General features: G+C 58.6%; 1 protein-coding gene across 2 annotated transcripts in view; it reads right to left on the bottom strand.

Moving 5' to 3' along the window:
- The window catches only part of LOC139251256 (rootletin-like), a 125,351-nt gene that overhangs the window by 84,589 nt on the left and 18,926 nt on the right, over positions 1-21,836 (bottom strand). For both annotated transcript variants that reach the window (XM_070873226.1, XM_070873227.1), the window contains exons 4-5: positions 5,374-5,612; positions 3,034-3,193 (exon numbers count right to left, since the gene is read on the bottom strand). In XM_070873226.1, coding sequence (XP_070729327.1) covers positions 3,034-3,193; positions 5,374-5,612 — 399 coding nt within the window. The remainder of the gene's footprint in view (positions 1-3,033; positions 3,194-5,373; positions 5,613-21,836) is intronic.

The following is a 21,836-nucleotide window of genomic DNA, read 5'->3' on the forward strand; positions in this document are numbered from 1 at the left end:
GACTCTAGTCATGCATTCAATCCCCTCCCACAGCCCGTGTACACTCTCCCTATACAGGACTCTAGTCATGCATTCTATCCCCTCCCACAGCCCGTGTACACTCCCCTGTACAGGACTCTAGTCATGCATTCAATCCCCTCCCACAGCCCGTGTACACTCTCCCCTATACAGGACTCTAGTCATGCATTCAATCCCCTCCCACAGCCCGTGTACACTCCCCTATACAGGACTCGAGTCATGCATTCAATCCCCTCCCACAGCCCGTGTACACTCCCCTATACAGGACTCGAGTCATGCAGTCAATCCCCTCCCACAGCCCGTGTACACTCCCCTATACATGACTCTAGTCATGCATTCAATCGCCTCCCACAGCCCGTGTACACTCCCCTATACAGGACTCTAGTCATGCATTCAATCCCCTCCCACAGCCCGTGTACACTCCCCTATACAGGACTCTAGTCATGCATTCAATCCCCTCCCACAGCCCGTGTACACTCCCCTATACAGGACTCGAGCAATGCATTCAATCCCCTCCCACAGCCCGTGTACACTCTCCCCTATACAGGACTCTAGTCATGCATTCAATCCCCTCCCACAGCCCGTGTACACTCCCCTATACAGGACTCTAGTCATGCATTCAATCCCCTCCCACAGCCCGTGTACACTCCCCTATACAGGACTCTAGTCATGCATTCTATCCCCTCCCACAGCCCGTGTACACTCCCCTGTACAGGACTCTAGTCATGCATTCAATCCCCTCCCACAGCCCGTGTACACTCTCCCTATACAGGACTCTAGTCATGCATTCAATCCCCTCCCACAGCCCGTGTACACTCCCCTATACAGGACTCTAGTCATGCATTCAATCCCCTCCCACAGCCCGTGTACACTCCCCTATACAGGACTCGAGTCATGCATTCAATCCCCTCCCACAGCCCGTGTACACTCCCCTATACAGGACTCGAGTCATGCAGTCAATCCCCTCCCACAGCCCGTGTACACTCCCCTATACAGGACTCTAGTCATGCATTCAATCCCCTCCCACAGCCCGTGTACACTCCCCTATACAGGACTCTAGTCATGCATTCAATCCCCTCCCACAGCCCGTGTACACTCCCCTATACAGGACTCTAGTCATGCATTCAATCCCCTCCCACAGCCCGTGTACACTCCCCTATACAGGACTCGAGTCATGCATTCAATCCCCTCCCACAGCCCGTGTACACTCTCCCCTAGACAAGACTCTAGTCATGCATTCAATCCCCTCCCACAGCCCGTGTACACTCCCCTATACAGGACTCGAGTCATGCATTCAATCCCCTCCCACAGCCTGTGTACACTCTCCTATACAGGACTCTAGTCATGCATTCAATCCCCTCCCACAGCCCGTGTACACTCTCCCCTATACAGGACTCTAGTCATGCATTCAATCCCCTCCACAGCCCGTGTACACTCCCCTATACAGGACTCTAGTCATGCATTCAATCCCCTCCCACAGCCCGTGTATACTCCCCTATACAGGACTCTAGTCATGCATTCAATCCCCTCCCACAGCCCGTGTACACTCCCCTATACAGGACTCTAGTCATGCATTCAATCCCCTCCCACAGCCCGTGTACACTCCCCCCTATACAGGACTCTAGTCATGCATTCAATCCCCTCCCACAGCCCGTGTACACTCCCCTATACAGGACTCTAGTCATGCATTCAATCCCCTCCCACAGCCCGTGTACACTCCCCTATACAGGACTCTAGACATGCATTCAATCCCCTCCCACAGCCCGTGTACACTCCCCTATACAGGACTCTAGTCATGCATTCAATCCCCTCCCACAGCCCGTGTACACTCCCCTATACAGGACTCTAGTCATGCATTCAATCCCCTCCCACAGTCCGTGTACACTCCCCCCTATACAGGACTCTAGTCATGCATTCAATCCCCTCCCACAGCCCGTGTACACTCCCCTATACAGGACTCTAGTCATGTATTCAATCCCCTCCCACAGCCCGTGTACACTCCCCTATACAGGACTCTAGTCATGCATTCAATCCCCTCCCACAGCCCGTGTACACTCTCCCCTATACAGGACTCTGGTCATGCATTCAATCCCCTCCCACAGCCCAAGTACACTCCCACTGATCACGGACTCTACCCATTGGTTGACCCGGGGTGGGGGTGGGTGAAAGGTCACAGTACGTGGCAGATGCAGTATAATGTGGATAAATGTGAGGTTATCCACTTTGGTGGTAAAAACAGGAAGACAGAATATTATCTGAATGGTGACAGATGAGGAAAAGGGGAGGTGCAACGAGACCTGGGTGTCATGGTACATCAGTCACTGAAAGTTGGCATGCAGGTACAGCAGGCGGTGAAGAGGGCAAATGGTATGTTGGCCTTCATAGCGAGAGGATTTGAGTAGAGGAGCAGGGAGGTCTTACTGCAGTTGTACAGGGCCTTAGTGAGGCCTCACCTGGAATATTGTGTTCAGTTTTGGTCTCCTAATCTGAGGAAGGACGTTCTTGCTATTGAGGGAGTGCAGCGAAGGTTCACCAGACTGATTCCCGGGATGGCAGGACTGACAGATGAGGAGAGACTGGATCGACTGGGCCTGTATTCACTGGAGTTTAGAAGAATGAGAGGGGATCTCATAGAAACATATAAAATTCTGACGGGACTGGACAGGTTAGATGCAGGAAGAATATTCCCGATGTTGGGGAAGTCCAGAACCAGGGGACACAGTCTAAGGATAAGGGGTAGGCCATTTAGGACTGAGATGAGGAGAAACTTCTTCACCCAGAGAGTGGTGAACCTGTGGAATTCCCTGCCGCAGAGAGTTGTTGAGGCCAGTTCATTGGATATATTCCAGAGGGAGTTAGATATGGTCCTTACGGCTGAAGGGATCAAGGGGTATGGAGAGAAAGCAGGAAAGGGGTACTGAGGTGAATGATCAGCCATGATCTTATTGAATGGTGGTGCAGGCTCGAAGGGCCGAATGGCCCACTCCTGCACCTATTTTCTATGTTTCTCTGTACCTGCCGGTGGAGCTCCTGAATTTCCCGTCGACCTTCCAACCTTGACCTCTCGACCTCGCGCAGACTGCTGCGTAGCTCGGCCGCCTCCGATTGGCTGGTGGCTCGAGTCCCCTCCAGTACGGCAATCTTCGATTCCTTCTCCTCGTTGGCCAGCTTCAGGCTGAGGGGGGAAAACCCAAAGATTAGATGGTGGCCTAGATCACTCAAAACCCCCCTCCTCTCCCCCCCTCCCCCCCTCCCACACCGAGAGTCAGCCCCAACGACAGGAGTATGGGGCAGATATTTGACCGCATGAGGCGTCGCCATCAGTCGCGGGAATCCCCTTGTCAGGAAGGCGATGGAGGCTACAGGGGCTGAATGGGCCTCCTCCTGTTCCTGTGTAACAGGCTCGAGGGGCTGAATGGGCCTCCTCCTGTTCCTGTGTAACAGGCTCGAGGGGCTGAATGGGCCTCCTCCTGTTCCTGTGTAACAGGCTCGAGGGGCTGAATGGGCCTCCTCCTGTTCCTGTGTAACAGACTCGAGGGGCTGAATGGGCCTCCTCCTGTTCCTGTGTAACAGGCTCGAGGGGCTGAATGGGCCTCCTCCTGTTCCTGTGTAACAGGCTCGAGGGGCTGAATGGGCCTCCTCCTGTTCCTGTGTAACAGGCTCGAGGGGCTGAATGGGCCCCCTCCTGTTCCTGTGTAACAGACTCGAGGGGCTGAATGGGCCTCCTCCTGTTCCTGTGTAACAGGCTCGAGGGGCTGAATGGGCCTCCTCCTGTTCCTGTGTAACAGGCTCGAGGGGCTGAATGGGCCTCCTCCTGTTCCTGTGTAACAGACTCGAGGGGCTGAATGGGCCTCTTCCTGTTCCTGTGTAACAGGCTCGAGGGGCTGAATGGGCCTCCTCCTGATCCTGTGTAACAGGCTCGAGGGGCTGAATGGGCCTCCTCCTGTTCCTGTGTAACAGGCTCGAGGGGCTGAATGGGCCTCCTCCTGTTCCTGTGTAACAGGCTCGAGGGGCTGAATGGGCCTCCTCCTGTTCCTGTGTAACAGGCTCGAGGGGCTGAATGGGCCTCCTCCTGTTCCTGTGTAACAGGCTCGAGGGGCTAAATGGGCCTCCTCTTGTTCCTGTGTAACAGGCTCGAGGGGCTGAATGGGCCTCCTCCTGTTCCTGTGTAACAGGCTCGAGGGGCTGAATGGGCCTCCTCCTGATCCTGTGTAACAGGCTCGAGGGGCTGAATGGGCCTCCTCCTGTTCCTGTGTAACAGGCTCGAGGGGCTGAATGGGCCTCCTCCTGTTCCTGTGTAACAGACTCGAGGGGCTGAATGGGCCTCTTCCTGTTCCTGTGTAACAGGCTCGAGGGGCTGAATGGGCCTCCTCCTGTTCCTGTGTAACAGACTCGAGGGGCTGAATGGGCCTCTTCCTGTTCCTGTGTAATAGGCTCGAGGGGCTGAATGGGCCTCCTCCTGTTCCTGTGTAACAGGCTCGAGGGGCTGAATGGGCCTCCTCCTGTTCCTGTGTAACAGGCTCGAGGGGCTGAATGGGCCTCCTCCTGATCCTGTGTAACAGGCTCGAGGGGCTGAATGGGCCTCCTCCTGTTCCTGTGTAACAGGCTCGAGGGGCTGAATGGGCCTCCTCCTGTTCCTGTGTAACAGGCTCGAGGGGCTGAATAGGCCTCTTCCTGTTCCTGTGTAACAGGCTCGAGGGGCTGAATGGGCCTCCTCCTGATCCTGTGTAACAGGCTCGAGGGGCTGAATGAACCTCCTCCTGTTCCTGTGTAACAGGCTCGAGGGGCTGAATGGGCCTCCTCCTGATCCTGTGTAACAGGCTCGAGGGGCTGAATGGGCCTCCTCCTGTTCCTGTGTAACAGGCTCGAGGGGCTGAATGGGCCTCCTCCTGTTCCTGTGTAACAGGCTAGAGGGGCTGAATGGGCCTCCTGTCCCTGTGTAACAGGCTCGAGGGGCTGAATGGGCCTCCTCCTGTTCCTGTGTAACAGGCTCGAGGGGCTGAATGGGCCTCCTCCTGATCCTGTGTAACAGGCTCGAGGGGCTGAATGGGCCTCCTCCTGTTCCTGTGTAACAGGCTCGAGGGGCTGAATGGGCCTCCTCCTGTTCCTGTGTAACAGGCTCGAGGGACTGAATGGGCCTCCTCCTGTTCCTGTGTAACAGGCTCGAGGGACTGAATGGGCCTCCTCCTGTTCCTGTGTAATAGGCTCGAGGGGCTGAATGGGCCTCCTCCTGTTCCTGTGTAACAGGCTCGAGGGACTGAATGGGCCTCCTCCTGTTCCTGTGTCCAGAAGTCAGAGGGCAAGTAATGTGGCCAACTGCAGGAGGGGAAGGGTCAAGGGTCAAGGGGTGGTCACCTGATCTTCTCGCCCTCCAGTTGCCGCAGTGCTGAGCGCATTTCCTCGGTCGCCCGCTTCGCAATCTCCTTCTCCTCCCGGCCCTCGCTCCACACCCGCTGTGACTCCTCGGCATCCCTCTCGGCCTTGGTCTTGGCCTCCTCCAGTCCCTCAGCCCGGAGGAGGGCCTGAGCAAGATTACGCCTCAGACTCTCCATCGCCTCCTCCAGGGCCCCGACTCGGGACTTGATCTCCTCCGCCTGCCGAACAACAGAAGAAACGTCAGAATCAGGAACAGCAGGCCCATTCAGCCCCTCGAGCCTGTTACACAGGAACAGGAGGAGGCCCATTCAGCCCCTCGAGCCTGTTACACAGGAACAGGAGGAGGCCCATTCAGTCCCTCGAGCCTGTTACACAGGAACAGGAGGAGGCCCATTCAGCCCCTCGAGCCTGTTACACAGGAACAGGAGGAGGCACATTCAGCCCCTCGAGCCTGTTACACAGGAACAGGAGGAGGCCATTCAGCCCCTCGAGCCTGCTACACAGGAACAGGAGGAGGCCCATTCAGCCCCTCGAGCCTGTTACACAGGAACAGGAGGAGGCCCATTCAGCCCCTCGAGCCTGTTACACAGGAACAGGAGGAGGCCCATTCAGCCCCTCGAGCCTGTTACACAGGAACAGGAGGAGGCCCATTCAGCCCCTCGAGCCTGTTACACAGGAACAGGAGGAGGCCCATTCAGCCCCTCGAGCCTGTTACACAGGAACAGGAGGAGGCCCATTCAGCCCCTCGAGCCTGTTACACAGGAACAGGAGGAGGCCCATTCAGCCCCTCGAGCCTGTTACACAGGAACAGGAGGAGGCCCATTCAGTCCGTCGAGCCTGTTACACAGGAACAGGAGGCCCATTCAGCCCCTCGAGCCTGTTACACAGGAACAGGAGGCCCATTCAGTCCTCGAGCCTGTTACACAGGAACAGGAGGCTCATTCAGCCCCTCGAGCCTGTTACACAGGAACAGGAGGAGGCCCATTCAGCCCCTCGAGCCAGTTACACAGGAACAGGAGGTAGCCCATTCAGCCTCTCGAGTCTGTTACACAGGAACAGGAGGAGGCCCATTCAGCCCCTCGAGCCAGTTACACAGGAACAGGAGGAGGCCCATTCAGCCCCTCGAGCCTGTTACACAGGAACAGGAGGAGGCCCATTCAGCCCCTCGAGCCTGTTACACAGGAACAGGAGGAGGCCCATTCAGCCCCTCGAGCCTGTTACACAGGAACAGTGGGAGGCCCATTCAGCCCCTCGAGCCTGTTACACAGGAACAGGAGGAGGCCCATTCAGCCCCTCGAGCCTGTTACACAGGAACAGGAGGCCCATTCAGCCCCTCGAGCCTGTTACACAGGAACAGGAGGCCCATTCAGCCCCTCGAGCCTGTTACACAGGAACAGGAGGCCCATTCAGCCCCTCGAGCCTGTTACACAGGAACAGGAGGAGGCCCATTCAGCCCCTCGAGCCTGTTACACAGGAACAGGAGGAGGCCCATTCAGCCCCTCGAGCCTGTTACACAGGAGCAGGAGGAGGCCCATTCAGCCCCTCGAGCCTGTTACACAGGAGCAGGAGGAGGCCCATTCAGCCCCTCGAGCCTGTTACACAGGAACAGGAGGAGGCCCATTCAGCCCCTCGAGCCTGTTAGACAGGAAAAGGAGGAGGCCCATTCAGCCCCTCGAGCCTGTTACACAGGAACAGGAGGAGGCCCATTCAGCCCCTCGAGCCTGTTACACAGGAACAGGAGGAGGCCCATTCAGCCCCTCGAGCCTGTTACACAGGAACAGGAGGAGGCCCATTCAGCCCCTCGAGCCTGTTACACAGGAACAGGAGGAGGCACATTCAGCCCCTCGAGCCTGTTACACAGGAGCAGGAGGAGGCCCATTCAGCCCCACGAGCCTGTTACACAGGAACAAGAGGAGGCCCATTCAGCCCCTCGAGCCTGTTACACAGGAACAGGAGGAGGCCCATTCAGCCCCTCGAGCCTGTTACACAGGAACAGAAGGAGGCCCATTCAGTCCATCGAGCCTGTTACACAAGAACAGGAGGAGGCCCATTCAGCCCCTCGAGCCTGTTACACAGGAACAGGAGGCCCATTCAGCCCCTCGAGTCTGTTACACAGGAACAGGAGGCCCATTCAGCCCCTCGAGCCTGTTACACAGGAACAAGAGGAGGCTCATTCAGCCCCTCGAGCCTGTTACACAGGAACAGGAGGAGGCACATTCAGCCCCTCGCGTCTGTTACACAGGAACAGGAGGCCCATTCAGCCCCTCGAGCCTGTTACACAGGAACAGGAGGAGGCCCATTCAGCCCCTCGAGCCTGTTATACAGGAGCAGGAGGAGGCCCATTCAGCCCCTCGAGCCTGTTAGACAGGAACAGGAGGAGGCCCATTCAGCCCCTCGAGCCTGTTACACAGGAACAGGAGGAGGCACATTCAGCCCCTCGAGCCTGTTACACAGGAACAGGAGGAGGCCCATTCAGCCCCTCGAGCCTGTTACACAGGAACAGGAGGAGGCCCATTCAGCCCCTCGAGCCTGTTACACAGGAACAGGAGGAGGCCCATTCAGTCCGTCGAGCCTGTTACACAGGAACAGGAGGCCCATTCAGCCCCTCGAGCCTGTTACACAGGAACAGGAGGCCCATTCAGTCCTCGAGCCTGTTACACAGGAACAGGAGGCTCATTCAGCCCCTCGAGCCTGTTACACAGGAACAGGAGGAGGCCCATTCAGCCCCTCGAGCCAGTTACACAGGAACAGGAGGTAGCCCATTCAGCCTCTCGAGTCTGTTACACAGGAACAGGAGGAGGCCCATTCAGCCCCTCGAGCCAGTTACACAGGAACAGGAGGAGGCCCATTCAGCCCCTCGAGCCTGTTACACAGGAACAGGAGGAGGCCCATTCAGCCCCTCGAGCCTGTTACACAGGAACAGGAGGAGGCCCATTCAGCCCCTCGAGCCTGTTACACAGGAACAGTGGGAGGCCCATTCAGCCCCTCGAGCCTGTTACACAGGAACAGGAGGAGGCCCATTCAGCCCCTCGAGCCTGTTACACAGGAACAGGAGGCCCATTCAGCCCCTCGAGCCTGTTACACAGGAACAGGAGGCCCATTCAGCCCCTCGAGCCTGTTACACAGGAACAGGAGGCCCATTCAGCCCCTCGAGCCTGTTACACAGGAACAGGAGGAGGCCCATTCAGCCCCTCGAGCCTGTTACACAGGAACAGGAGGAGGCCCATTCAGCCCCTCGAGCCTGTTACACAGGAGCAGGAGGAGGCCCATTCAGCCCCTCGAGCCTGTTACACAGGAGCAGGAGGAGGCCCATTCAGCCCCTCGAGCCTGTTACACAGGAACAGGAGGAGGCCCATTCAGCCCCTCGAGCCTGTTAGACAGGAAAAGGAGGAGGCCCATTCAGCCCCTCGAGCCTGTTACACAGGAACAGGAGGAGGCCCATTCAGCCCCTCGAGCCTGTTACACAGGAACAGGAGGAGGCCCATTCAGCCCCTCGAGCCTGTTACACAGGAACAGGAGGAGGCCCATTCAGCCCCTCGAGCCTGTTACACAGGAACAGGAGGAGGCACATTCAGCCCCTCGAGCCTGTTACACAGGAGCAGGAGGAGGCCCATTCAGCCCCACGAGCCTGTTACACAGGAACAAGAGGAGGCCCATTCAGCCCCTCGAGCCTGTTACACAGGAACAGGAGGAGGCCCATTCAGCCCCTCGAGCCTGTTACACAGGAACAGAAGGAGGCCCATTCAGTCCATCGAGCCTGTTACACAGGAACAGGAGGAGGCCCATTCAGCCCCTCGAGCCTGTTACACAGGAACAGGAGGCCCATTCAGCCCCTCGAGTCTGTTACACAGGAACAGGGGGCCCATTCAGCCCCTCGAGCCTGTTACACAGGAACAAGAGGAGGCTCATTCAGCCCCTCGAGCCTGTTACACAGGAACAGGAGGAGGCACATTCAGCCCCTCGCGTCTGTTACACAGGAACAGGAGGCCCATTCAGCCCCTCGAGCCTGTTACACAGGAACAGGAGGAGGCCCATTCAGCCCCTCGAGCCTGTTACACAGGAACAGGAGGAGGCCCATTCAGTCCCTCGAGCCTGTTACACAGGAACAGGAGGAGGCCCATTCAGCCCCTCGAGCCTGTTACACAGGAACAGGAGGAGGCACATTCAGCCCCTCGAGCCTGTTACACAGGAACAGGAGGAGGCCATTCAGCCCCTCGAGCCTGCTACACAGGAACAGGAGGAGGCCCATTCAGCCCCTCGAGCCTGTTACACAGGAACAGGAGGAGGCCCATTCAGCCCCTCGAGCCTGTTACACAGGAACAGGAGGAGGCCCATTCAGCCCCTCGAGCCTGTTACACAGGAACAGGAGGAGGCCCATTCAGCCCCTCGAGCCTGTTACACAGGAACAGGAGGAGGCCCATTCAGCCCCTCGAGCCTGTTACACAGGAACAGGAGGAGGCCCATTCAGCCCCTCGAGCCTGTTACACAGGAACAGGAGGAGGCCCATTCAGCCCCTCGAGCCTGTTACACAGGAACAGGAGGAGGCCCATTCAGTCCGTCGAGCCTGTTACACAGGAACAGGAGGCCCATTCAGCCCCTCGAGCCTGTTACACAGGAACAGGAGGCCCATTCAGTCCTCGAGCCTGTTACACAGGAACAGGAGGCTCATTCAGCCCCTCGAGCCTGTTACACAGGAACAGGAGGAGGCCCATTCAGCCCCTCGAGCCAGTTACACAGGAACAGGAGGTAGCCCATTCAGCCTCTCGAGTCTGTTACACAGGAACAGGAGGAGGCCCATTCAGCCCCTCGAGCCAGTTACACAGGAACAGGAGGAGGCCCATTCAGCCCCTCGAGCCTGTTACACAGGAACAGGAGGAGGCCCATTCAGCCCCTCGAGCCTGTTACACAGGAACAGGAGGAGGCCCATTCAGCCCCTCGAGCCTGTTACACAGGAACAGTGGGAGGCCCATTCAGCCCCTCGAGCCTGTTACACAGGAACAGGAGGAGGCCCATTCAGCCCCTCGAGCCTGTTACACAGGAACAGGAGGCCCATTCAGCCCCTCGAGCCTGTTACACAGGAACAGGAGGCCCATTCAGCCCCTCGAGCCTGTTACACAGGAACAGGAGGCCCATTCAGCCCCTCGAGCCTGTTACACAGGAACAGGAGGAGGCCCATTCAGCCCCTCGAGCCTGTTACACAGGAACAGGAGGAGGCCCATTCAGCCCCTCGAGCCTGTTACACAGGAGCAGGAGGAGGCCCATTCAGCCCCTCGAGCCTGTTACACAGGAGCAGGAGGAGGCCCATTCAGCCCCTCGAGCCTGTTACACAGGAACAGGAGGAGGCCCATTCAGCCCCTCGAGCCTGTTAGACAGGAAAAGGAGGAGGCCCATTCAGCCCCTCGAGCCTGTTACACAGGAACAGGAGGAGGCCCATTCAGCCCCTCGAGCCTGTTACACAGGAACAGGAGGAGGCCCATTCAGCCCCTCGAGCCTGTTACACAGGAACAGGAGGAGGCCCATTCAGCCCCTCGAGCCTGTTACACAGGAACAGGAGGAGGCACATTCAGCCCCTCGAGCCTGTTACACAGGAGCAGGAGGAGGCCCATTCAGCCCCACGAGCCTGTTACACAGGAACAAGAGGAGGCCCATTCAGCCCCTCGAGCCTGTTACACAGGAACAGGAGGAGGCCCATTCAGCCCCTCGAGCCTGTTACACAGGAACAGAAGGAGGCCCATTCAGTCCATCGAGCCTGTTACACAAGAACAGGAGGAGGCCCATTCAGCCCCTCGAGCCTGTTACACAGGAACAGGAGGCCCATTCAGCCCCTCGAGTCTGTTACACAGGAACAGGAGGCCCATTCAGCCCCTCGAGCCTGTTACACAGGAACAAGAGGAGGCTCATTCAGCCCCTCGAGCCTGTTACACAGGAACAGGAGGAGGCACATTCAGCCCCTCGCGTCTGTTACACAGGAACAGGAGGCCCATTCAGCCCCTCGAGCCTGTTACACAGGAACAGGAGGAGGCCCATTCAGCCCCTCGAGCCTGTTATACAGGAGCAGGAGGAGGCCCATTCAGCCCCTCGAGCCTGTTAGACAGGAACAGGAGGAGGCCCATTCAGCCCCTCGAGCCTGTTACACAGGAACAGGAGGAGGCACATTCAGCCCCTCGAGCCTGTTACACAGGAACAGGAGGAGGCCCATTCAGCCCCTCGAGCCTGTTACACAGGAACAGGAGGAGGCCCATTCAGCCCCTCGAGCCTGTTACACAGGAACAGGAGGAGGCCCATTCAGTCCGTCGAGCCTGTTACACAGGAACAGGAGGCCCATTCAGCCCCTCGAGCCTGTTACACAGGAACAGGAGGCCCATTCAGTCCTCGAGCCTGTTACACAGGAACAGGAGGCTCATTCAGCCCCTCGAGCCTGTTACACAGGAACAGGAGGAGGCCCATTCAGCCCCTCGAGCCAGTTACACAGGAACAGGAGGTAGCCCATTCAGCCTCTCGAGTCTGTTACACAGGAACAGGAGGAGGCCCATTCAGCCCCTCGAGCCAGTTACACAGGAACAGGAGGAGGCCCATTCAGCCCCTCGAGCCTGTTACACAGGAACAGGAGGAGGCCCATTCAGCCCCTCGAGCCTGTTACACAGGAACAGGAGGAGGCCCATTCAGCCCCTCGAGCCTGTTACACAGGAACAGTGGGAGGCCCATTCAGCCCCTCGAGCCTGTTACACAGGAACAGGAGGAGGCCCATTCAGCCCCTCGAGCCTGTTACACAGGAACAGGAGGCCCATTCAGCCCCTCGAGCCTGTTACACAGGAACAGGAGGCCCATTCAGCCCCTCGAGCCTGTTACACAGGAACAGGAGGCCCATTCAGCCCCTCGAGCCTGTTACACAGGAACAGGAGGAGGCCCATTCAGCCCCTCGAGCCTGTTACACAGGAACAGGAGGAGGCCCATTCAGCCCCTCGAGCCTGTTACACAGGAGCAGGAGGAGGCCCATTCAGCCCCTCGAGCCTGTTACACAGGAGCAGGAGGAGGCCCATTCAGCCCCTCGAGCCTGTTACACAGGAACAGGAGGAGGCCCATTCAGCCCCTCGAGCCTGTTAGACAGGAAAAGGAGGAGGCCCATTCAGCCCCTCGAGCCTGTTACACAGGAACAGGAGGAGGCCCATTCAGCCCCTCGAGCCTGTTACACAGGAACAGGAGGAGGCCCATTCAGCCCCTCGAGCCTGTTACACAGGAACAGGAGGAGGCCCATTCAGCCCCTCGAGCCTGTTACACAGGAACAGGAGGAGGCACATTCAGCCCCTCGAGCCTGTTACACAGGAGCAGGAGGAGGCCCATTCAGCCCCACGAGCCTGTTACACAGGAACAAGAGGAGGCCCATTCAGCCCCTCGAGCCTGTTACACAGGAACAGGAGGAGGCCCATTCAGCCCCTCGAGCCTGTTACACAGGAACAGAAGGAGGCCCATTCAGTCCATCGAGCCTGTTACACAGGAACAGGAGGAGGCCCATTCAGCCCCTCGAGCCTGTTACACAGGAACAGGAGGCCCATTCAGCCCCTCGAGTCTGTTACACAGGAACAGGGGGCCCATTCAGCCCCTCGAGCCTGTTACACAGGAACAAGAGGAGGCTCATTCAGCCCCTCGAGCCTGTTACACAGGAACAGGAGGAGGCACATTCAGCCCCTCGCGTCTGTTACACAGGAACAGGAGGCCCATTCAGCCCCTCGAGCCTGTTACACAGGAACAGGAGGAGGCCCATTCAGCCCCTCGAGCCTGTTATACAGGAGCAGGAGGAGGCCCATTCAGCCCCTCGAGCCTGTTAGACAGGAACAGGAGGAGGCCCATTCAGCCCCTCGAGCCTGTTACACAGGAACAGGAGGAGGCACATTCAGCCCCTCGAGCCTGTTACACAGGAACAGGAGGAGGCCCATTCAGCCCCTCGAGCCTGTTACACAGGAGCAGGAGGAGGCCCATTCAGCCCCTCGAGCCTGTTCCACAGGAACAGGAGGAGGCCCATTCAGTCCCTCGAGCCTGTTACACAGGAACAAGAGGAGGCCCATTCAGTCCCTCGAGCCTGTTACACAGGAACAGGAGGAGGCCCATTCAGTCCCTCGAGCCTGTTACACAGGAACAGGAGGAGGCCCATTCAGCCCCTCGAGCCTGTTACACAGGAACAGGAGGCCCATTCAGCCCCTCGAGTCTGTTACACAGGAACAGGAGGCCCATTCAGCCCCTCGAGCCTGTTACACAGGAACAGGAGGAGGCCCATTCAGCCCCTCGAGCCTGTTACACAGGAACAGGAGGCCCATTCAGCCACTCGAGTCTGTTACACAGGAACAGGAGGAGGCCTATTCAGCCCCTCGAGCCTGTTACACAGGAACAAGAGGCCCATTCGGCCCCTCGAGCCTGTTACACAGGAACAGGAGGCCCATTCAGCCCCTCGAGCCTGTTACACAGGAACAGGAGGAGGCCCATTCAGCCCCTCGAGCCATTTACACAGGAACAGGAGGAGGCCCATTCTGCCCCTCGAGCCTGTTACACAGGAACAGGAGGAGGCCCATTCAGTCCGTCGAGCCTGTTACACAGGAACAGGAGGCCCATTCAGCCCCTCGAGCCTGTTACACAGGAACAGGAGGCCCATTCAGTCCTCGAGCCTGTTACACAGGAACAGGAGGCTCATTCAGCCCCTCGAGCCTGTTACACAGGAACAGGAGGAGGCCCATTCAGTCCCTCGAGCCAGTTACACAGGAACAGGAGGTAGCCCATTCAGCCTCTCGAGTCTGTTACACAGGAACAGGAGGAGGCCCATTCAGCCCCTCGAGCCAGTTACACAGGAACAGGAGGAGGCCCATTCAGCCCCTCGAGCCTGTTACACAGGAACAGGAGGAGGCCCATTCAGCCCCTCGAGCCTGTTACACAGGAACAGGAGGAGGCCCATTCAGCCCCTCGAGACTGTTACACAGGAACAGGGGGAGGCCCATTCAGCCCCTCGAGCCTGTTGCACAGGATCAGGAGGAGGCCCATTCAGCCCCTCGAGCCTGTTACACAGGAACAGGAAGAGGCCTATTCAGCCCCTCGAGCCTGTTACACAGGAACAGGAGGCCCATTCAGCCCCTCGAGCCTGTTACACAGGAACAGGAGGCCCATTCAGCCCCTCGAGCCTGTTACACAGGAACAGGAGGAGGCCCATTCAGCCCCTCGAGCCTGTTAGACAGGAAAAGGAGGAGGCCCATTCAGCCCCTCGAGCCTGTTACACAGGAACAGGAGGAGGCCCATTCAGCCCCTCGAGCCTGTTACACAGGAACAGGAGGAGGCCCATTCAGCCCCTCGAGCCTGTTACACAGGAACAGGAGGAGGCCCATTCAGCCCCTCGAGCCTGTTACACAGGAACAGGAGGAGGCACATTCAGCCCCTCGAGCCTGTTACACAGGAGCAGGAGGAGGCCCATTCAGCCCCTCGAGCCTGTTACACAGGAACAAGAGGAGGCCCATTCAGCCCCTCGAGCCTGTTACACAGGAACAGGAGGAGGCCCATTCAGCCCCTCGAGCCTGTTACACAGGAACAGGAGGAGGCCCATTCAGTCCATCGAGCCTGTTACATAGGAACAGGAGGAGGCCCATTCAGCCCCTCGAGCCTGTTACACAGGAACAGGAGGAGGCCCATTCAGTCCCTCGAGCCAGTTACACAGGAACAGGAGGTAGCCCATTCAGCCTCTCGAGTCTGTTACACAGGAACAGGAGGAGGCCCATTCAGCCCCTCGAGCCAGTTACACAGGAACAGGAGGAGGCCCATTCAGCCCCTCGAGCCTGTTACACAGGAACAGGAGGAGGCCCATTCAGCCCCTCGAGCCTGTTACACAGGAACAGGAGGAGGCCCATTCAGCCCCTCGAGCCTGTTACACAGGAACAGGGGGAGGCCCATTCAGCCCCTCGAGCCTGTTGCACAGGATCAGGAGGAGGCCCATTCAGCCCCTCGAGCCTGTTACACAGGAACAGGAAGAGGCCTATTCAGCCCCTCGAGCCTGTTACACAGGAACAGGAGGCCCATTCAGCCCCTCGAGCCTGTTACACAGGAACAGGAGGCCCATTCAGCCCCTCGAGCCTGTTACACAGGAACAGGAGGAGGCCCATTCAGCCCCTCGAGCCTGTTACACAGGAACAGGAGGAGGCCCATTCAGCCCCTCGAGCCTGTTACACAGGAGCAGGAGGAGGCCCATTCAGCCCCTCGAGCCTGTTACACAGGAGCAGGAGGAGGCCCATTCAGCCCCTCGAGCCTGTTACACAGGAACAGGAGGAGGCCCATTCAGCCCCTCGAGCCTGTTAGACAGGAAAAGGAGGAGGCCCATTCAGCCCCTCGAGCCTGTTACACAGGAACAGGAGGAGGCCCATTCAGCCCCTCGAGCCTGTTACACAGGAACAGGAGGAGGCCCATTCAGCCCCTCGAGCCTGTTACACAGGAACAGGAGGAGGCCCATTCAGCCCCTCGAGCCTGTTACACAGGAACAGGAGGAGGCACATTCAGCCCCTCGAGCCTGTTACACAGGAGCAGGAGGAGGCCCATTCAGCCCCTCGAGCCTGTTACACAGGAACAAGAGGAGGCCCATTCAGCCCCTCGAGCCTGTTACACAGGAACAGGAGGAGGCCCATTCAGCCCCTCGAGCCTGTTACACAGGAACAGGAGGAGGCCCATTCAGTCCATCGAGCCTGTTACACAGGAACAGGAGGAGGCCCATTCAGCCCCTCGAGCCTGTTACACAGGAACAGGAGGCCCATTCAGCCCCTCGAGTCTGTTACACAGGAACAGGAGGCCCATTCAGCCCCTCGAGCCTGTTACACAGGAACAGGAGGAGGCCCATTCAGCCCCTCGAGCCTGTTACACAGGAACAGGAGGAGGCCCATTCAGCCCCTCGAGCCCGTTACACAGGAATAGGCGAAGGCCCATTCAGCCCCTCGCGTCTGTTACACAGGAACAGGAGGCCCATTCAGCCCCTCGAGCCTGTTACACAGGAACAGGAGGAGGCCCATTCAGCCCCTCGAGCCTGTTACACAGGAACAGGAGGAGGCCCATTCAGCCCCTCGAGCCTGTTACACAGGAGCAGGAGGAGGCCCATTCAGCCCCTCGAGCCTGTTCCACAGGAACAGGAGGAGGCCCATTCAGTCCCTCGAGCCTGTTACACAGGAACAAGAGGAGGCCCATTCAGTCCCTCGAGCCTGTTACACAGGAACAGGAGGAGGCCCATTCAGTCCCTCGAGCCTGTTACACAGGAACAGGAGGAGGCCCATTCAGCCCCTCGAGCCTGTTACACAGGAACAGGAGGCCCATTCAGCCCCTCGAGTCTGTTACACAGGAACAGGAGGCCCATTCAGCCCCTCGAGCCTGTTACACAGGAACAGGAGGAGGCCCATTCAGCCCCTCGAGCCTGTTACACAGGAACAGGAGGCCCATTCAGCCACTCGAGTCTGTTACACAGGAACAGGAGGAGGCCTATTCAGCCCCTCGAGCCTGTTACACAGGAACAAGAGGCCCATTCGGCCCCTCGAGCCTGTTACACAGGAACAGGAGGCCCATTCAGCCCCTCGAGCCTGTTACACAGGAACAGGAGAAGGCCCATTCAGCCCCTCGAGCCATTTACACAGGAACAGGAGGAGGCCCATTCAGCCCCTCGAGCCTGTTACACAGGAACAGGAGGAGGCCCATTCAGTCCGTCGAGCCTGTTACACAGGAACAGGAGGCCCATTCAGCCCCTCGAGCCTGTTACACAGGAACAGGAGGCCCATTCAGTCCTCGAGCCTGTTACACAGGAACAGGAGGCTCATTCAGCCCCTCGAGCCTGTTACACAGGAACAGGAGGAGGCCCATTCAGTCCCTCGAGCCAGTTACACAGGAACAGGAGGTAGCCCATTCAGCCTCTCGAGTCTGTTACACAGGAACAGGAGGAGGCCCATTCAGCCCCTCGAGCCAGTTACACAGGAACAGGAGGAGGCCCATTCAGCCCCTCGAGCCTGTTACACAGGAACAGGAGGAGGCCCATTCAGCCCCTCGAGCCTGTTACACAGGAACAGGAGGAGGCCCATTCAGCCCCTCGAGCCTGTTACACAGGAACAGGGGGAGGCCCATTCAGCCCCTCGAGCCTGTTGCACAGGATCAGGAGGAGGCCCATTCAGCCCCTCGAGCCTGTTACACAGGAACAGGAAGAGGCCTATTCAGCCCCTCGAGCCTGTTACACAGGAACAGGAGGCCCATTCAGCCCCTCGAGCCTGTTACACAGGAACAGGAGGAGGCCCATTCAGCCCCTCGAGCCTGTTACACAGGAACAGGAGGAGGCCCATTCAGCCCCTCGAGCCTGTTACACAGGAGCAGGAGGAGGCCCATTCAGCCCCTCGAGCCTGTTACACAGGAGCAGGAGGAGGCCCATTCAGCCCCTCGAGCCTGTTACACAGGAACAGGAGGAGGCCCATTCAGCCCCTCGAGCCTGTTAGACAGGAAAAGGAGGAGGCCCATTCAGCCCCTCGAGCCTGTTACACAGGAACAGGAGGAGGCCCATTCAGCCCCTCGAGCCTGTTACACAGGAACAGGAGGAGGCCCATTCAGCCCCTCGAGCCTGTTACACAGGAACAGGAGGAGGCCCATTCAGCCCCTCGAGCCTGTTACACAGGAACAGGAGGAGGCACATTCAGCCCCTCGAGCCTGTTACACAGGAGCAGGAGGAGGCCCATTCAGCCCCTCGAGCCTGTTACACAGGAACAAGAGGAGGCCCATTCAGCCCCTCGAGCCTGTTACACAGGAACAGGAGGAGGCCCATTCAGCCCCTCGAGCCTGTTACACAGGAACAGGAGGAGGCCCATTCAGTCCATCGAGCCTGTTACATAGGAACAGGAGGAGGCCCATTCAGCCCCTCGAGCCTGTTACACAGGAACAGGAGGAGGCCCATTCAGTCCCTCGAGCCAGTTACACAGGAACAGGAGGTAGCCCATTCAGCCTCTCGAGTCTGTTACACAGGAACAGGAGGAGGCCCATTCAGCCCCTCGAGCCAGTTACACAGGAACAGGAGGAGGCCCATTCAGCCCCTCGAGCCTGTTACACAGGAACAGGAGGAGGCCCATTCAGCCCCTCGAGCCTGTTACACAGGAACAGGAGGAGGCCCATTCAGCCCCTCGAGCCTGTTACACAGGAACAGGGGGAGGCCCATTCAGCCCCTCGAGCCTGTTGCACAGGATCAGGAGGAGGCCCATTCAGCCCCTCGAGCCTGTTACACAGGAACAGGAAGAGGCCTATTCAGCCCCTCGAGCCTGTTACACAGGAACAGGAGGCCCATTCAGCCCCTCGAGCCTGTTACACAGGAACAGGAGGCCCATTCAGCCCCTCGAGCCTGTTACACAGGAACAGGAGGAGGCCCATTCAGCCCCTCGAGCCTGTTACACAGGAACAGGAGGAGGCCCATTCAGCCCCTCGAGCCTGTTACACAGGAGCAGGAGGAGGCCCATTCAGCCCCTCGAGCCTGTTACACAGGAGCAGGAGGAGGCCCATTCAGCCCCTCGAGCCTGTTACACAGGAACAGGAGGAGGCCCATTCAGCCCCTCGAGCCTGTTAGACAGGAAAAGGAGGAGGCCCATTCAGCCCCTCGAGCCTGTTACACAGGAACAGGAGGAGGCCCATTCAGCCCCTCGAGCCTGTTACACAGGAACAGGAGGAGGCCCATTCAGCCCCTCGAGCCTGTTACACAGGAACAGGAGGAGGCCCATTCAGCCCCTCGAGCCTGTTACACAGGAACAGGAGGAGGCACATTCAGCCCCTCGAGCCTGTTACACAGGAGCAGGAGGAGGCCCATTCAGCCCCTCGAGCCTGTTACACAGGAACAAGAGGAGGCCCATTCAGCCCCTCGAGCCTGTTACACAGGAACAGGAGGAGGCCCATTCAGCCCCTCGAGCCTGTTACACAGGAACAGGAGGAGGCCCATTCAGTCCATCGAGCCTGTTACACAGGAACAGGAGGAGGCCCATTCAGCCCCTCGAGCCTGTTACACAGGAACAGGAGGAGGCCCATTCAGCCCCTCGAGCCTGTTACACAGGAACAGGGGGAGGCCCATTCAGCCCCTCGAGCCTGTTGCACAGGATCAGGAGGAGGCCCATTCAGCCCCTCGAGCCTGTTACACAGGAACAGGAAGAGGCCTATTCAGCCCCTCGAGCCTGTTACACAGGAACAGGAGGCCCATTCAGCCCCTCGAGCCTGTTACACAGGAACAGGAGGCCCATTCAGCCCCTCGAGCCTGTTACACAGGAACAGGAGGAGGCCCATTCAGCCCCTCGAGCCTGTTACACAGGAACAGGAGGAGGCCCATTCAGCCCCTCGAGCATGTTACACAGGAGCAGGAGGAGGCCCATTCAGCCCCTCGAGCCTGTTACACAGGAGCAGGAGGAGGCCCATTCAGCCCCTCGAGCCTGTTACACAGGAACAGGAGGAGGCCCATTCAGCCCCTCGAGCCTGTTAGACAGGAAAAGGAGGAGGCCCATTCAGCCCCTCGAGCCTGTTACACAGGAACAGGAGGAGGCCCATTCAGCCCCTCGAGCCTGTTACACAGGAACAGGAGGAGGCCCATTCAGCCCCTCGAGCCTGTTACACAGGAACAGGAGGAGGCCCATTCAGCCCCTCGAGCCTGTTACACAGGAACAGGAGGAGGCACATTCAGCCCCTCGAGCCTGTTACACAGGAGCAGGAGGAGGCCCATTCAGCCCCTCGAGCCTGTTACACAGGAACAAGAGGAGGCCCATTCAGCCCCTCGAGCCTGTTACACAGGAACAGGAGGAGGCCCATTCAGCCCCTCGAGCCTGTTACACAGGAACAGGAGGAGGCCCATTCAGTCCATCGAGCCTGTTACACAGGAACAGGAGGAGGCCCATTCAGCCCCTCGAGCCTGTTACACAGGAACAGGAGGCCCATTCAGCCCCTCGAGTCTGTTACACAGGAACAGGAGGCCCATTCAGCCCCTCGAGCCTGTTACACAGGAACAAGAGGAGGCTCATTCAGCCCCTCGAGCCTGTTACACAGGAACAGGAGGAGGCACATTCAGCCCCTCGCGTCTGTTACACAGGAACAGGAGTACCATTCAGCCCCTCGAGCCCGTTACACAGGAATAGGCGAAGGCCCATTCAGCCCCTCGCGTCTGTTACACAGGAACAGGAGGCCCATTCAGCCCCTCGAGCCTGTTACACAGGAACAGGAGGAGGCCCATTCAGCCCCTCGAGCCTGTTACACAGGAACAGGAGGAGGCCCATTCAGCCCCTCGAGCCTGTTACACAGGAGCAGGAGGAGGCCCATTCAGCCCCTCGAGCCTGTTCCACAGGAACAGGAGGAGGCCCATTCAGTCCCTCGAGCCTGTTACACAGGAACAAGAGGAGGCCCATTCAGTCCCTCGAGCCTGTTACACAGGAACAGGAGGAGGCCCATTCAGTCCCTCGAGCCTGTTACACAGGAACAGGAGGAGGCCCATTCAGCCCCTCGAGCCTGTTACACAGGAACAGGAGGCCCATTCAGCCCCTCGAGTCTGTTACACAGGAACAGGAGGCCCATTCAGCCCCTCGAGCCTGTTACACAGGAACAGGAGGAGGCCCATTCAGCCCCTCGAGCCTGTTACACAGGAACAGGAGGCCCATTCAGCCACTCGAGTCTGTTACACAGGAACAGGAGGAGGCCTATTCAGCCCCTCGAGCCTGTTACACAGGAACAAGAGGCCCATTCGGCCCCTCGAGCCTGTTACACAGGAACAGGAGGCCCATTCAGCCCCTCGAGCCTGTTACACAGGAACAGGAGAGCCATTCAGTCCCTCGAGCCTGTTACACAGGAACAGGAGGAGGCCCATTCACCCCTCGAGCCTGTTACACAGGAACAGGAGGCCCATTCAGTCCCTCGAGCCTGTTACACAGGAACAGGAGGCCCATTCAGTCCCTCGAGCCTGTTACACAGGAACAGGAGGAGGCCCATTCAGCACCTCGGCCTGTTACACAGGAACAGGAGGAGGCCCATTCACCCCTCGAGCCTGTTACACAGGAACAGGAGGCCCATTCAGTCCCTCGAGCCTGTTACACAGGAACAGGAGGAGGCCCATTCACCCCTCGAGCCTGTTACACAGGAACAGGAGGCCCATTCAGTCCCTCGAGCCTGTTACACAGGAACAGGAGGAGGCTCATTCAGCCCCTCGAGCCTGTTACACAGGAATAGGAGGCCCATTCAGCCCCTCGAGCCTGTTACACAGGAACAGGAGGCCCATTCAGCCCCTCGAGCCTGTTACACAGGAACAGGAGGCCCATTCAGCCCCTCGAGCCTGTTACACAGGAACAGGAGGCCCATTCAGTCCCTCGAGCCTGTTACACAGGAACAGGAGGAGGCCCATTCACCCCTCGAGCCTGTTACACAGGAACAGGAGGCCCATTCAGTCCCTCGAG

This window comes from Pristiophorus japonicus, unplaced genomic scaffold (genome assembly GCF_044704955.1).
Source record: "Pristiophorus japonicus isolate sPriJap1 unplaced genomic scaffold, sPriJap1.hap1 HAP1_SCAFFOLD_427, whole genome shotgun sequence".
NCBI lineage: Eukaryota > Metazoa > Chordata > Chondrichthyes > Pristiophoridae > Pristiophorus > Pristiophorus japonicus.